Source organism: Lissotriton vulgaris, chromosome 2_1, assembly GCF_964263255.1.
Source record: "Lissotriton vulgaris chromosome 2_1, aLisVul1.2, whole genome shotgun sequence".
Classification (NCBI taxonomy): Eukaryota; Metazoa; Chordata; class Amphibia; order Caudata; family Salamandridae; genus Lissotriton; species Lissotriton vulgaris.
Genome location: NC_141687.1, coordinates 1,530,075,856 through 1,530,090,315, shown reverse-complemented (window position 1 = coordinate 1,530,090,315; position 14,460 = coordinate 1,530,075,856). Strand labels below are relative to the sequence as shown.

Sequence of the window (14,460 nt, the reverse complement as noted above, 5' to 3'; positions counted from 1 at the left end):
GAGAAGGTCTGTCCCCAACGAAGTCTACAGGGAATATGAACAAATCTAAGATGTGTTCACCAATTAAACCCATAAAGAACTTTTGAGAATCCCATATTGTGTGCCTCATTATTTTCCACCTTAACATTGTAAAACGTGGCAACTACGTTTGAAACTTCTTTCCTTTGGTCCTCACATCAGAACGTCCTCTCATCTTAATAATACTTGCCAGGATTATACAGTAAATGCACCTTCAGTAACTTGTCAAGTGCACTATTTTATGTTGATGATATTAGAGCACATAAGTATATGATGCCACGTGTACGTATATGTCAAACGTAGAATGGTGAAACCAAAAATGACGCTGCTCCAAGAGAAAGAAAGAGTTTTAGTCAGAGAGAAATGGAGAAGAGAGTCCTATTGCTACAGTGAGAAAAGAGCTAGGGGGAAAGGCCTGAAGATATTGGTAGACCTAAAAGAAAGGAAGAATGTGCAGGAGGGGAGTGAATATATGAGAAGGAAGGAGATTCTTCTAAAGGAGTTAGAGAGGCTGGAGAATGTAGTGAGAGAACAGGAGAGTGAGAGTAAGTAGGACTCAAACTGATGCACAGGAAAACGAATTTAGAAATCCCCATTGGGCAGTTTCTGTGTCACAGCCCTCCCTCCCAAATACATTTACTATCAAGTTATTCTTCAGGAAATACCTCAAGTAGCTTTCTTTATTGAGTTTCACTCATACAGTTACTTAATGGGGGAATCATCCTTTCGGAAGAAGTAGTTTGTTGAAAACTGTACTGACTCTGCCTACCTGTCTTGCCTACTCCTCTTTTGTATTCCAGGTGATGTGAAAGGTGATCTACTTATTGACATTGGCTGTGGACCTGCCATCCATACGATTATCTCAGCTTGTGAGTGCTTTAAGGAAATTATTGCATGTGATTGGACTGACACGAACCGCCAAGCATATGAAAGGTGGCTGAGGAATGAACCTGGCTCTTTTGACTGGACCCCAGTTTTAAGCATCGTCTGTGAGCTGGAAGGTGACAGGTACATTTGAGAAAGCAGATTTTGATGATAATCCATTAAGATTTTTTTCAAAACAATCTATTTTACTCCTTTTCAGAATGTGGAGAACAGCATCCAACGATATGGTGCAACTTTGACTCAGAGCTACATTTTGAGGGGGGGGGGGGGAGGGTGCATGCACACCTTGCAGATTTTTAGATATTCAAAGGGTTCTAAAACACCATGCAGGTAAGTAGTTATTCAAACACACTGGCAAAGGCTTGCACAGCCTTAAAAGCATGTCGATTTACATCTATCAAGACTAGAAGTATATGTGTTTTCAGGGTGTGAAATAGGAGAAAGCACTCATTGGATTTGTGAGTTCTAGGACAAGGAGTTAACAGGCAAAAGTAAAGAAGTAACTTAAAATTTTTTGAGAAAATGCACTAAGTTCTCATTTCCACGTGAAAAAATGTACATTGCACATTTCCGTATGTAAAAATACACATATATGTGAGTGCTCGCGGGCATTTATGAAAGTCAAACATGTATCGGGGAAGTACTTAAATACTTTAAAATTTCATATAAAATCTGAAACATTATCAAATCTTTGGTTCAGGTTTATGCAGATAAATGTATCACTATTGATTGCGAGTGACACCTCTGATTACTAAGAAAGACATAATTAGTGTTGCTATTGATTTTAACAATAAAATGAGTGTAGGAAAGTATTTCTTTTGGCATGGTTATCCCCACTTGTTGCCTGATTTCTGATGTGATTTCGAATTTAAAGTACATTGTGTCCCTGCTAACCAGGTTCCCAGTGTCAGATCTCTTTCTTAAAACTGACCCACGATTGTCACTACTTTAGCCACCCCTGTAAGTCCCTCGTAAATGGTACTCCTGGTACTTAGGGCATGGGTAGTGAAGAGGGTCCTCTGGGGCTGCAGCACAAATTGTGCCACCCTAGAGAACCCTCACCAAGGTCATTCACACTGCCATTGCTGATTGCGTGTCTTGGTGCAGAGAAAATTGAAGAGAAGAGGTGGCACGCCTGCAAACACTGTATGAGGTATAGGTTAGTCATCCATACTGCAGGCCTTAGAGTCCTAAGACAGGGTGCACTATGTCCCAAGTGTAGACATATCAGCATGAGCTGATAGGACCCTACAATACCTAAGCCCATTCTTAGATACTGTGAGTATACATGGAAGCAATAGGGAGCACATATGCTGGATACTTTTCATTACAGGTTTCCTTGCTCCATGATGGCTTCATTGTATTCACTGTATCCTAAGATGTTTGGTAACAAACAACCTGTCCTAATAAATCCTCACTAATGCCAGTGATGGATTTATTCATTAATGCACACAGAAGACCCTTTTGAAGGGTACCCTGAAAACCTACCATGCACTGGTGTGGTCTCTGACTAGTGTTTGGCAGTGTGCCAGCACCAGACATGTTTCTGACCTCATGGGGTGGGAGCCAGTGCACTCAGATGCCAGGACAAATGTCTCAACTCCTCCAGGCCAGGATGGCTTCCAGAGCAGGAAGCTTTATTCCGTCTTTGAATTACAACCCAGGTATCTCCAGATAGTGGAGGATGCCAAGCCCACTTTCCTGCTCCAATCTACCCCTAAGGTGGGGCAGGTGATGTGGACAGGACGACCTGCTGCAGAAGATTTGCGCCAAACCCTGTTGGCTGCTTATAGGACTCCACCATTGTGGTCTGCTATCTTGTCCTGCAACTGTGAGGCGTCCAAGAACCCTGGAGCACCTCTAACCTTCAGAAAATTACAAAGAACCTCGCTGGAAGTAGAGGAGCTAAACCAAACCATGAAGTCCGGTTTACCAATCTGCTGCTCCCCGGTGACTCCAGCACAGCACCCAAGCAAGAAGAAGTACATCAGCTCCAAAGGGCCAGATCTGTTCCACCACCAAGTGATAAGACGCTAGCATCTATTGGAACCATGCCATATCAATATCCGGGGTACCCCACACACAGAACACCAAGAAGAAACAGCCCAATCCGGACTCCAGTGACACAGGAGACAGATACCCATCGAGGGACGCCGAGTAGCCCAGCAATCCCAGAACCGTCTTGATATTCATCGCATCCTTTCTGCTCTGCACCTAGCCCGCCCAGCCTGAGTAATGAAAAACCAGATGTGTTCCCATGGTCCTGAGGCCTTTGTGACCTGCTCTCTTGAGTGGGACCCCCCAGACTTAGCCTGGAGTGGGCGGCATGTACCTATCAGCAGGGAACTTTTCAAATATGTTTTATATGCCTGGTGAGGAAAAATTGACCATTTATTTTTCCCTATTGTAGATACTTAGCTCCATAGGTTAAAGTTGCAATTTTTTTTTTAGATATAACTATTTCTAGGAAAGGAGTGAAATATCAATCATGGACTTAAAAGATTAGTATTGATAAAGTCAACAACTTGCCACTGTTGAATTCATCATGACTAGTACAGAAGAAAAGGTATAGAACTATCTCTTCTGTAAGCCAAAACACATCCTTGTAGTGGTCTCTGTTGACTGGTCAGCCTTACCAGGATTAGCCAGGCTGCTTTGATTAGGTGAAAAGTGATCTGGCCGGAGAACAGGTTATTTGACGGAGAGAGCTCTGCAGCTAGGGAAGATGGGTCCTGCACAGAGAACTAGGTAAAGCAAACTGACCTCAAAGAGAGAGCAGATCAGTGAGGAATTCTAGACATACATAACCCCACATCCTGTGCCCAAGCCAGATGGCAGGCTTAGGTCAGGAATTTGCAGAGGTCATGGGGAGAGCTAATGGCAATAACTTAACATGTGATATTTGTGAAGCACATGATCACCCGTAGGCATCTTGGAGCTGAATAACAGATTTTTATTGTTACCCAACTCAATGGTACTTATTATATTGACCTCAGATGGATGAAAGGCTGAGTGTACCCACCAGGATTTGAACCTGTGACCATGCAGTAAAAAACACCCCTGCAGTGGACACACTGAGCCCCCAGACCCGGCAATGAGACCCACTGTGGATTGGTTTAGCTCACTCTTCCTCCTCTAGACAAAAATCATCCATGTTGGATTTTGGAAGTGCTGTGCTTTGTGGGACAAGAAGATGCCACACTTTGAAGGACGTTGTCATGCTATTGGGTGGCGCCCAGCATCCCACTGGACAGAAGTGTCCCCTGCTTGTTGTCCCAAAACACTGAAGAAATATGTAAGAGCTGCATAGTCTCTCAGATCTGCTGCCTGAAACTACAAGGAAAAGAAGGTCTGCCCTGTTGGAATCTTGATTTTCACCTTAAGACCTGCTCTCTGAATGACTGCGACTGGTGCACAATCTTGTACTACTGCCCTGGGGACTGTGCCTTGCTTCAACAATTTGTCAGGTGCATTGTGGAAATTGTGATCCAGACATCCAGAGACAATCTAGGAGATTTCCGGTCTTTAGATTGGTGAATTGGACATGTTGAACCTACAAGGAGATGTTTAGGAAGCACCTCAAGAAGTTTGGAGAGCTCGGAGAACTTTTGTGAAAAAACTATGGGGCATATTAGCAAGAACCTCGTTAAAATTATTGCTGTTTTAGCTGCAGGAAACTGACCCTAAAACAACGATAATGGGCTTGCTAATATACGTTATAGAATTCCAATAGACGCCCAGGTTAGATGTGCAAATCATCTAACCTGGGCTTCTATTGGAATTCTATAACGCATATTAGCAAGCCCGTTATCGCCATTTTATCGGCAGTTTCCTGCCGCTAAAACGGCGATATATTTTTTTCTTTTCTTGGGTCGGATAATACTTTATTGTGTATGCAGACTGATTGTTAAGTTGTGAGCTCTTAACACCTACCATACCTCTTGCGAAGTCTTTTTTTTTTTTAAACAATTTATTTATTTATTTCAATTACATGTTTACAAGCAAAACATTAAGCAGTAATCATCGGGTTAACCATCTTATTATAATTCTCTCAAGGGTCATTGTCAGATACACATCAATCAATTCTTTCTCGATCTGCATTTCTGCACATTTGCAACTCTACCATGGGGGACACACATAAATCACTGTGATAGGCGTTCCATCTGGACCACTTCTTATCCCATTTTTTGGAGCACCCCCAGGCTACAAAGACGTCTGTCTCCGCCAGCATGCATCTGTCAAGTTCTCTCGCCCACACTTATGTGGAGGGCGGAATAGCCTCCCCAACCCTTCGCCAATTCCTGCTTAACCTGTGTGTTGCCTAATGTCACCATCTGTGGTTCCGTATCTGTAAGGTAAGTTGCTGCCCAGATATTCAATAACCCTAGCTGGGGCGTCAGGGTTATTTCTTTCCCTAGTGGTGTCTGCATGTGATTTGTGGCTTCTTCCCAGAGGTGGCGTATGGCAGGACAGCTCCATATCGTATGGTGGAAGATGGCTTGTTGTTAACAACCCCTCAGGCAAAGATCGTCAGGTCTGGTTCCTAGTTTTGCTAGTAGTTTCCCTGTCATATATGATCTATGGAGAATCCTAAGCTGTATAAGCCTATAAGCCTATACCGTTGTGTGATGAGAGCCAGTTGCCAGTCCTCGTCACCTATCTGTCACAGGCTCCCCTGCCACTGTTCCCTGAGTTTACCAAACACGTCTGGCAGATTATTACATAGTTTCTTATATGTTAAATATATGGCTTTGGAGGGTAGTAACCATCCAGCAGGCGGTCTTCCAGAGGAAAATGGTGATAATTTTAACAAGGTTCTTGCTAATATGTCCCTATATTAGGTGACAGACCCAACCTTGAGAGACAAACTGACTTTCTTCGACAGTGATCCAGTCAGCATTTCGGTTTTGTCCCACTAAAAGTTCTGGAGCTCCAGACTTCAACGATTTGACTGGGGTCTTGTGCAAAGTCAAGCCGGCGAACCATCTCTGAATTTGTCCTTCTGTGGCGGGTCAAGCTACGTCAGAAGAAAATGCTCCAGAAAAGTATCTAAGTCGGAAAGTAAAATTTTGACCTGGCCTTTCACTAAATGTATCCAATCAGGGCTCTATCGCTGTAATACTCATACTTTTACTTTGTCTCATTCAAGCATGACCAAATGTCCCAGAGTGGCGCTATATATTGATAAGCGCTATAAATTGGTTAATCTTGAATAATTAAAACACCCGGTTCAATACATTGGATTTTTGAACTTTTGGTGTCCTTTTGTTCAAAAAAATGATTCCTATTTTTTATAAACTTGAGTGGGACTTTTTATTGTGTGTTGTGTCTTACATATTTGATGTATTAGAATTTTTAAATACTTTACACTTCTGTCTCCTAAGTTAGGCCTGATTGCTTGTTTTCAGCTACTAAGGGTTGAGCAAGGGGCTAATTTACTGAACCCTATACCGCCATAGTGGCCCTATTACTAGTGGTAGATGCATAAGTACCCCTACCAATAACCCACTTTCCAGCATTTGGTGTTCAGTGGTGTGGATATGGACTTGTGTTCAAAGTACACGATACAGTAGTTGAGTAAGATCTTTTAAAATCCTCTAGCCCAAAACTGTTGATTTGTGAATTTTTTCAAATTTGGACTAAACTGATTTTTAATCTATTGTTTTGATTTTTCAACATTTCTTCTAAGTCTGATTGAAAGTTGGCCTAAAATTAGGGATACCATCGAGCTTGACCTACCTACTGGTAAGAAGATTAGTGAGGCAGAGTTAGTTAAGTCTCTGAAGGCCTGGGCTAGGCCATCCCCAGAGAATGAAAGGCGGGGGAAGTCTGACTCCCCCAATCTCACACAGGAGAAAGGGGACAATGATGCATCCTCCAATTCTTCCAACACTCTATACATAATTCTAGATGGAAGGAGGATGGCATAGTCTCCCAGACAAGAACAGCTGTTGTCCCTTGGAGAGGGTAAGCTTGAATCCCAACTAGCTTTAATAGTTTTGGAGCAGAAGAAACTGTAATTAGCTAATGAGCAATGGGAGGAGAAAGAAGCTAGAAGAAATGGTGGCAGCAATAATGACAACGAGGTTGAGATGTCCAGGGGTGGTGGGTTTTACTAAAAGTAATAGTGTCCAGGAACACAGAGGGGGATGATAGTGATGATTGCCTGACTTCATATGAAAGGGCCCTTGAGATGTGGGAGGTTTGCTTCAAGCATTCGGGTTCACTATTTTGAGAACTGTTCCTAGTAGCTGGGAGGGATAGGCTCCTGCCCCTAGGAGGATGAGGCAAAATCCTACTACCACAAGGTAATAGTCAAGCAGTTTGATCCGACATCAGAACAGTACAGGGTAAGGTTCAGCAACACCCTGGAGGTAAACATACAGTTGTGGGTGGACTTTGTGGATATCTCAATGAAGACACTAGAAGGTTGGATTGGTGGTAACCAAGTGAACACATATGAGAGTTTGTGTAATTCGTTTTTGAAAGAGAACATTTTGACTCGTTGTGTACAAGAGAATTTGCACTAGTATCTAGTGAACTCTAGTATCTAGTGACCTTGTCTATTCTCCTGAGGCGAAAGCCGGGAGTTTGCTCTGCGCGCATTGTATGTCATATGTGTGTTGCCTGTACGATTTTTAAAAAATACTTTAAATTTACTTTGGAAGTGTTACTTTGCCTTTTGCATTTTTAAACTTACTATTCACTCTCTTGAACCAGCCGAACAGGCGCTGAGTTGTCCTCAAACTTAGGAGGCGGTGTGAAGCAGAGTGGCCATCTTGGGGAGGTAACCCAGGACAGGCCAGCAGCCTAGTCAATCAGGTGCTCTGCGCTTTGCGCCAGTATATAATCAGGAGTCAAAAAGCAATCGGGAGACCTTGTCTATTCTCCTGAGGCTGAAGCCGGGAGTTTGCTCTGCACGCATTGTATGTCATTTGTGTGTTGCCTGTACGATTTTTAAAAAATACTTTAAATTTACTTTGGAAGTGTTACTTTGCCTTTTGCATTTTTAAACTTACTATTCACTCTCTTGACTCAGCTAACAGGTGCTGAGTTGTCTTCGAACTTAGGAGGCGGAGTGAAGCAGTGTGGCCATCTTGGAGAGGTAACCCAGGACAGGCCAGCAGTCTAGTCAATCAGTCACTCTGCGCTCAGCGCCAGTATATAATCAGATGGCTATGGCTCCGCGCAGCGGACGCGTTCAGCGGATGCGCCCACAACGCGCCCAAGGAGCTCCTAAGGAAAGCCCGTCTGGGCCCGTCCGGGCCAGGTCGGGACCTGGGGCCAGTCCACTTCCACCCTCCGGGCAAGGTAAGGGCAGGTTTAGTTACAGTAGGGAACAGCTTCTCAGATTAAGAGAAAGGGAAGGTTCGAGATGTCCTCAACTATCGACCCGTAATATGTTGCAGATTTCCTGCCCGGGTTGTAAATATAAATTTACCACTGGAGATCCTACAACCCTGGCGCTCTCAAAAATTAAGCCTTTTTCCCTCGCATTGCTTAATTGTCGTTCCCTCCCTAAGCATGCGATCGAGATTGCCATGCTATTAGAAGAAAGAGACTTTGATGTGCTCTTTCTAACCAAAACATGGACCAACGCCTGCTCAGATCCAGATTTGGTCCGGGCTTTGCTCCAAACTATGTCATACTCAGATACGGTCGGGTGGATGGTCGGGGGGGCATTGCAATTATTTACAAAAACAGCTTGGGCTGTAGGAGTTTGACTGTCGCCATCCCAGACTTAGAGAGCCTAATGTTCGCTATCACATTTTCACCAACCTGCACCCTCTCCGGGATACTGCTTTATCGTCCTCTAGGGGCACATGCACAATTTTGTGATGAGCTTCCTATCATTGTAACAAGCTACGCTAGTCGCTCCCCCAACTTCTCCATTTTGGGGGACTTCAATATCCACTTAGATGCGCCGGACACTCCGGCATGTCAGAATTTAATGACAGGCTTGGAGGTGCTCCACCTTAATCAAATTGTTAAAGGCCCCACGCATAAAGAGGGACATACGCTTGATCATTGCTTCACTAACTTGGACAATCTGAGCTTCGACCACTCTCTGATGGTTCCCTGGTCTGACCATGCACTCTTTTCCTTTTCCTGGACCCACCATGAGCAGGCACCCCGGGCTCATATTACCAGAAAAGTGTGCCGAATCTGGTCCAAGTTATCTGTAGAAGAGTGAACTGTAAATCTGAGGAAAACTATGCTCACAGGTAGTACTGATCCGTGAGTGGCCAATGCCCTTTTTAATCATTGGCTGGAGTCTACATTGGATGCTACTCTGCCAAAAACCAAATTTTGCCATCGGACTGGCACTAAGAAAAAAGCATTGTACACCCCTGAACTTAAATCTCTCGAACTAATCTGTAAGCAGCAGGAGAGAATATGGAGGAAAGACTACTTCAAGTCTAGTAAAGAGAGTATCGAGCCTCATTGCGGACTTACAAACAAAAAATCAAATCAACCCAGTCCAGGTATTATGAAGGAAAGATAGCCTTAGCCTCTAACTGCCCCCGGGAAACTTTTTAATTTTTTAAATCCCTGGTCACTCCCCCTTGCGCCCTCAGTGATCCACAACTTGCTTACACTCGCTGTGAGGAACTAGCAAACTTCTTTGCCTCCAAAGTGTCTACTATCTACTCCCTGTTTCACCAGATGGTCCCAGATTAATTTCGCCCTCCCCCTCTGGGTACGACTAGGTTCGAGGAGTTTATTCCGCTCGACTGCTCGAGGGTGCAGCTCCTCCTGGGAAACCTCAAATCGGGGTCCCCGGTCAATGCTGCTCCTCCTACCATTCTAAAGAAGGTATCAGAGACAGTTGCCCCAATCATCCAGGAGGTGATCAACTCTTCTTTGGCTGCTGGGCTAGTGCCTCCTTCTTGGAAGCAGGCGAGAGTAAAGGCTCTCCTAAAAATAAACTAATTTAAATCCGGAGGACTGGGCAAATTATCGCCCCATCTCCTTGCTCCCAACCATCAGCAAGCTGGCTGAAAAGCACGTGAACACTTGCTCTCTGCTTTCCTGGAAAAAATTAACTCCTTACATCATATCCAGACGGGCTTTAGGTGTAAAAAGGGCACAGAGACCACCCTTATTGCAGTGGTCGAAGCAGCTAGAAAGATTGTTGATTCTGGAAGCTGCGCAGCTATTATACTATTAGACCTCAGTGCGGCCTTCGACACTGTCAATCATTCCATCATGATTCAAAGGCTTAGTGATGTAGGGGTTTCGGGTACTGCATTGAAATGTTTTCATTCCTTCCTCATTGACAGGACTTTTTCTGTTTACGAGGATGAGGTAGTCTCCACTCAGATGTCCCTTCAGTGTGGCGTCCCCCATCGATCGTCCCTCAGTCCCACCATGTTTAACATCTACATGAGGCCATTGGCTGAGGTGGTGTTACCCTGTGGGGTGCAACTGGTCACCTATGCCGAAGACACACAGTTGGTAATCTCTCTCTCAGGGCATGGCTCAGCCTGTAATAATCTTTCCTCATGTCTCAGTGATGTCCTTGAGTGGATGGATGAGTCTTTCCTGAAGCTCAATGGTACTAAAACTGAGGTCATGATGCTTGGGCACAATGCACCTTCTTCAGTGGATGCATGGTGGCCTAGTAGTCTTGGCCAGCCCCCTCCACCCAAAAAGCAAATCAAGAGCATGGGTGTCTGGCTTGACCCAGCCCATAACTTCATGGTGCAAGCCCAGAAGGTGGCAGCCACCTGCTACGCCCTAATAAGATTATTAAGAAAAATTCTCAAGCTCCTCCCGTTTGAAGCTAGGCGGATTCTGGTACAGGCCCTAATCCTATCGTGATTGGACTACGCGAATGCTGTCTATCTGGGGGCCCCTCAGCGAACGATCAAGATCTTGCAGACCGTACAAAATTGTGCTGCCCGCCTGCTATTGGACGTCCCTCGGTGGAGCTCAGCTAAACCAGCATTACGCCAACTACACTGGTTGCCAGTGCAACAGAGGATTCGGTTTAAGGCTATGACTATAGTGCACAAAGCGATGTTTGATGCTGGACCCGCCTTAATCCAACACATGTTCTTTTCTCATCAGACCTCTGGAACCTTAAGGTCAAGCAATAAGAATCTATTAGCGATCACTAGGATCAGGAGAACCCGTATGGGTGGCAGACGCTTCTCTCTTCAGGCAGCAAAGCTCTGGAACCAGCTCCCTGATTCCATCCGACTGGAAGTTAACCATCTCAGGCTCAGGAAAATGTTAAAGACCTTCTTGTTCTCCTGAGCCATTGGGAAATGACTCCTACCTAATGCGCTGGGATGCCTCCAGGTAGCCATGCGCTATATAAGTGCGTAGTCATTCAACTCCAAGCTGACTAGCCCTAGAGAGCTGGAGGAGTTAGCTGATGAGTGGGTGAAATTCCCAGTTTCAATCAGCACCCACGGGTGATCCAAAAGGGAGGACACAGGAGAAAGAAGGTCAAAAACAGAAGGAGTCCTCAAAAGATCCACATAAGCCTGAACAAGGAAGAGGGGCCTGTGCGGATCCAACTTCAAGGGGAGGGGTATCAGGGAAAGAATGGTACGTTCTTTGATCCCTCAAAGGTGGGAAAGTGCTTTGACTGCAATCAGCCAGGACACAAGAAAAGAGATGCTGTCTGCACAAAGAAGCCCCCCACTGGTAGGCAATCCCCAGTGGTTGCTAGTATAAATGTGGGTGTGGAGAGTACCCCATTAATGGGTAGGATAGTGTCCCTTGGTGGGTGGATATTGCAACCCTGGCTGCCTTACCTCCAAGTATACTTACAGACAGAGGCCTACCATCAATGGAACTGAGGTTGAGGCTCTGAGAGACACCCCAGCCACTATAGTCATTGACACCCTGGTGTCTAAAGAGCAGATCCTACCTGGTGAGTTTCACCAGGTGACCTATGCAGACAAAGGATGAAACCCCATTCAATGGGTATGGTGGATTCGGAAAAAGGGGGTTGTGACAGGCTCTATGATGGTAGTTGTATCTCTTGCACTCCCACTACACAAGTAACTGGGAAATGTTCTAAAGCATCTGAATGGTCAGAGGTGAAGAGAGGTATCCAGATTAGAATATTGGAGCTCCCTGAGTGGGTATGTGCTGTGGCCAGGTCACAGACTAGCCAAAAGAGAAATGATGGACACTTGGACCCTAGAACAATGGTCCAATCATCCATGGACAGGGGCACTGGGTCTAGCGAGCCAGCTAGGGGAACTTCAGAGGTGCAGCAGGAATCTAAGCATGAGGGAGAAGATCCGGCCTCTGACGAAGAGGCTACATCCCTGCCAGAGCTGTCAGACTACGCAGAAATGACAGGAGCTGGTGGAGTCTCCATGAGGAGTTTTGTCAGGGGTAGAGAAACTGTCTAACTCTTGAGGTTACTGATTTCATTAAAGCAAGAGGAAGGGGATGATAGTGGGTTCCACAGAATCTGCTGGTAATATGGACTGCTTTATACTGAGGACAGAAACCTCAACGTAGGGGCCACCAGGAGGTTGGTGGACCCCTTGACGTACAGAGAGTTGATCCTGACTTTGAGTCATGACATCCCCTTGGCAGGTAATTTGGGGCAGAGCAACACCTGGAACTGGTTGGTGAACCATTTCTATTGGCCATTTATGTCTGAGAAGGTATAGCAGTTTTGTAGCTCCTATGTCACCTGTCAGGCCAGTGGCAAGACAGGGGTAAGGTTAAAGCCTCCTTTGATATCACTGCCAGTGGTTGGGACACCCTTTGATAGGGTGAGGGTGGACAATGTTGGTTCCCTGGAGCCCCCAAAGGCATAAGGGAATAAGTATATTCTGATGGTAGTGGACCATGCCACAAGATACCCTAAGGCAATACCCTTTAGAACAGTTACTGCTACTACAGTGGCTAGGCCCCGACTTGGTGTGTTCACCAGAGTGGTATTTTTAAAGGAGGTTATTTCAGATGGGGGCACAAACTTCATGTCCCGGTATCTGAAAGAGATGTGGGATGAATGTGGTATTACCTACAACGTCACTACCCCATATCACCCCCAGACTACTGGTGTGGTGGAAAGGTTCAATATGGCCCTGAAGGGCATGATCATTGAGTTGTCTGACAAACTAGAGAGGACATGGGATGTTCTCCTCCCATGCCTACTGGGAGGTCACACAAAAGGGGTTGGTCTCAGTCCCATTGTTGTTTGGGCACCCTGTGAGAGGGCCATTGTGCCTGCTAGGAGAGACTTTTGAGAAACCTCTCAAGGAAGCAAAGGATAATGTGCTTGACTATGTGTTAGGCCTGAGATGTTGCATGGCATAGTACATGTACAAGGCAGGCAGGAAAATGGAGGCCAGCCAGAGCTCAGGAAGCACTGGTGTGATCAAAATTCTGCAATGCCGGAATATACTCAAGCACAGTTGGTATGGGTGTTGTAGCCTATAGCTCCTAGGGTCCTCCATGACAAGTGGACTGGGCCCTATCCAATCATTGAAATGAAGGGTGTGGTTACCTATTTGGTAAGCCTTAAAACCCCCGGCACCTCAAAGTGTCCTGCATGTCAATAGATTAAAACCCTACCATGGCAGGGTAGACCTGACCATGTTACTGGTCACTGATGAGGAAGAAGAGGAAGAGGCTGAACAAGTGCCCAACCTCCTCTCTAACAATGTGCAAGATGGGTCAGTAGAGGTAGTTGTACTCTCCCCCAAATTGACAGACCAGCACCACAGAGACTGCAAGCAGGTCCTTGGACAGTTTGCTGGTCTGTTTTCTTCGACCCCAGGTATCACTGATTGGTGTTTGCACCACATTGACACTGGTGATAGCCCACGAATCAAAAATAAACCAAATCAGTAATCGGATCAGGTAGAGCCAGCATCAATGAAGAGGTGGCTAAGATGTGAAAGTTGTGGGTAATTCAGCCCTTTGACAGTCCATGGGTTAGCCCAGTGGTGCTGCTGCCCAAACCTAATCAATATGGGCGAAGGAAGGAGTTAAGGTTCTGTGTGGACTACAGAGGACTAAAGGCAGTCACTAAGATTGATGGTAACCCTATACCTAAAACTGATGAGCTCATTGATAGGTTACGGGCTGCTAGGTATGTCAGTACATTTGACGCCACTTCAAGTTACTGACAGATTGCCCTCACTGACGAAGCAAAGGAGAGGTCAGCTTTATTTAAGCCAGAGAGATATTATCAGTTCAAAGTAATGCTGTTTGGTCGAAAGAATGCCCATGCCACCTTCCAATGGTTGGTGAACGGGGTCCTGTCTGGGTTGGAGCAGGTCTGTGCAGCTTATCTGGATGAAATAGCTGTGTACAGTTCCACCTGGGAGGATCACTTAAACCACCTGAGTGAAGTTCTTCAGACCATTCAGCAGGCAGGCCTGACTATTAAGTAACCCTGGGCGAAGGACTTCGTTACGCCCACTGAGGGGGCGTAGTGTTGCCTACTTCACCGTTTGCAAAGTAGGTGTTGCAGGCAACACTACGCCCACTCCATGGGAGTAGCGAAGTTGCCCGCCACCCGCCTCCCTCCCGCCCTCTCCTACATACTGAATTTTTGTAAATGCTCAAAGA

General features: G+C 45.6%; 1 protein-coding gene across 1 annotated transcript in view; it reads left to right on the top strand.

Moving 5' to 3' along the window:
- Window positions 1-14,460, top strand: part of LOC147732848 (nicotinamide N-methyltransferase-like) — a 137,167-nt gene that overhangs the window by 79,139 nt on the left and 43,568 nt on the right. The window contains exon 2 of the mRNA XM_086957393.1: window positions 819-1,026. Coding sequence (XP_086813519.1) covers window positions 819-1,026 — 208 coding nt within the window. The remainder of the gene's footprint in view (window positions 1-818; window positions 1,027-14,460) is intronic.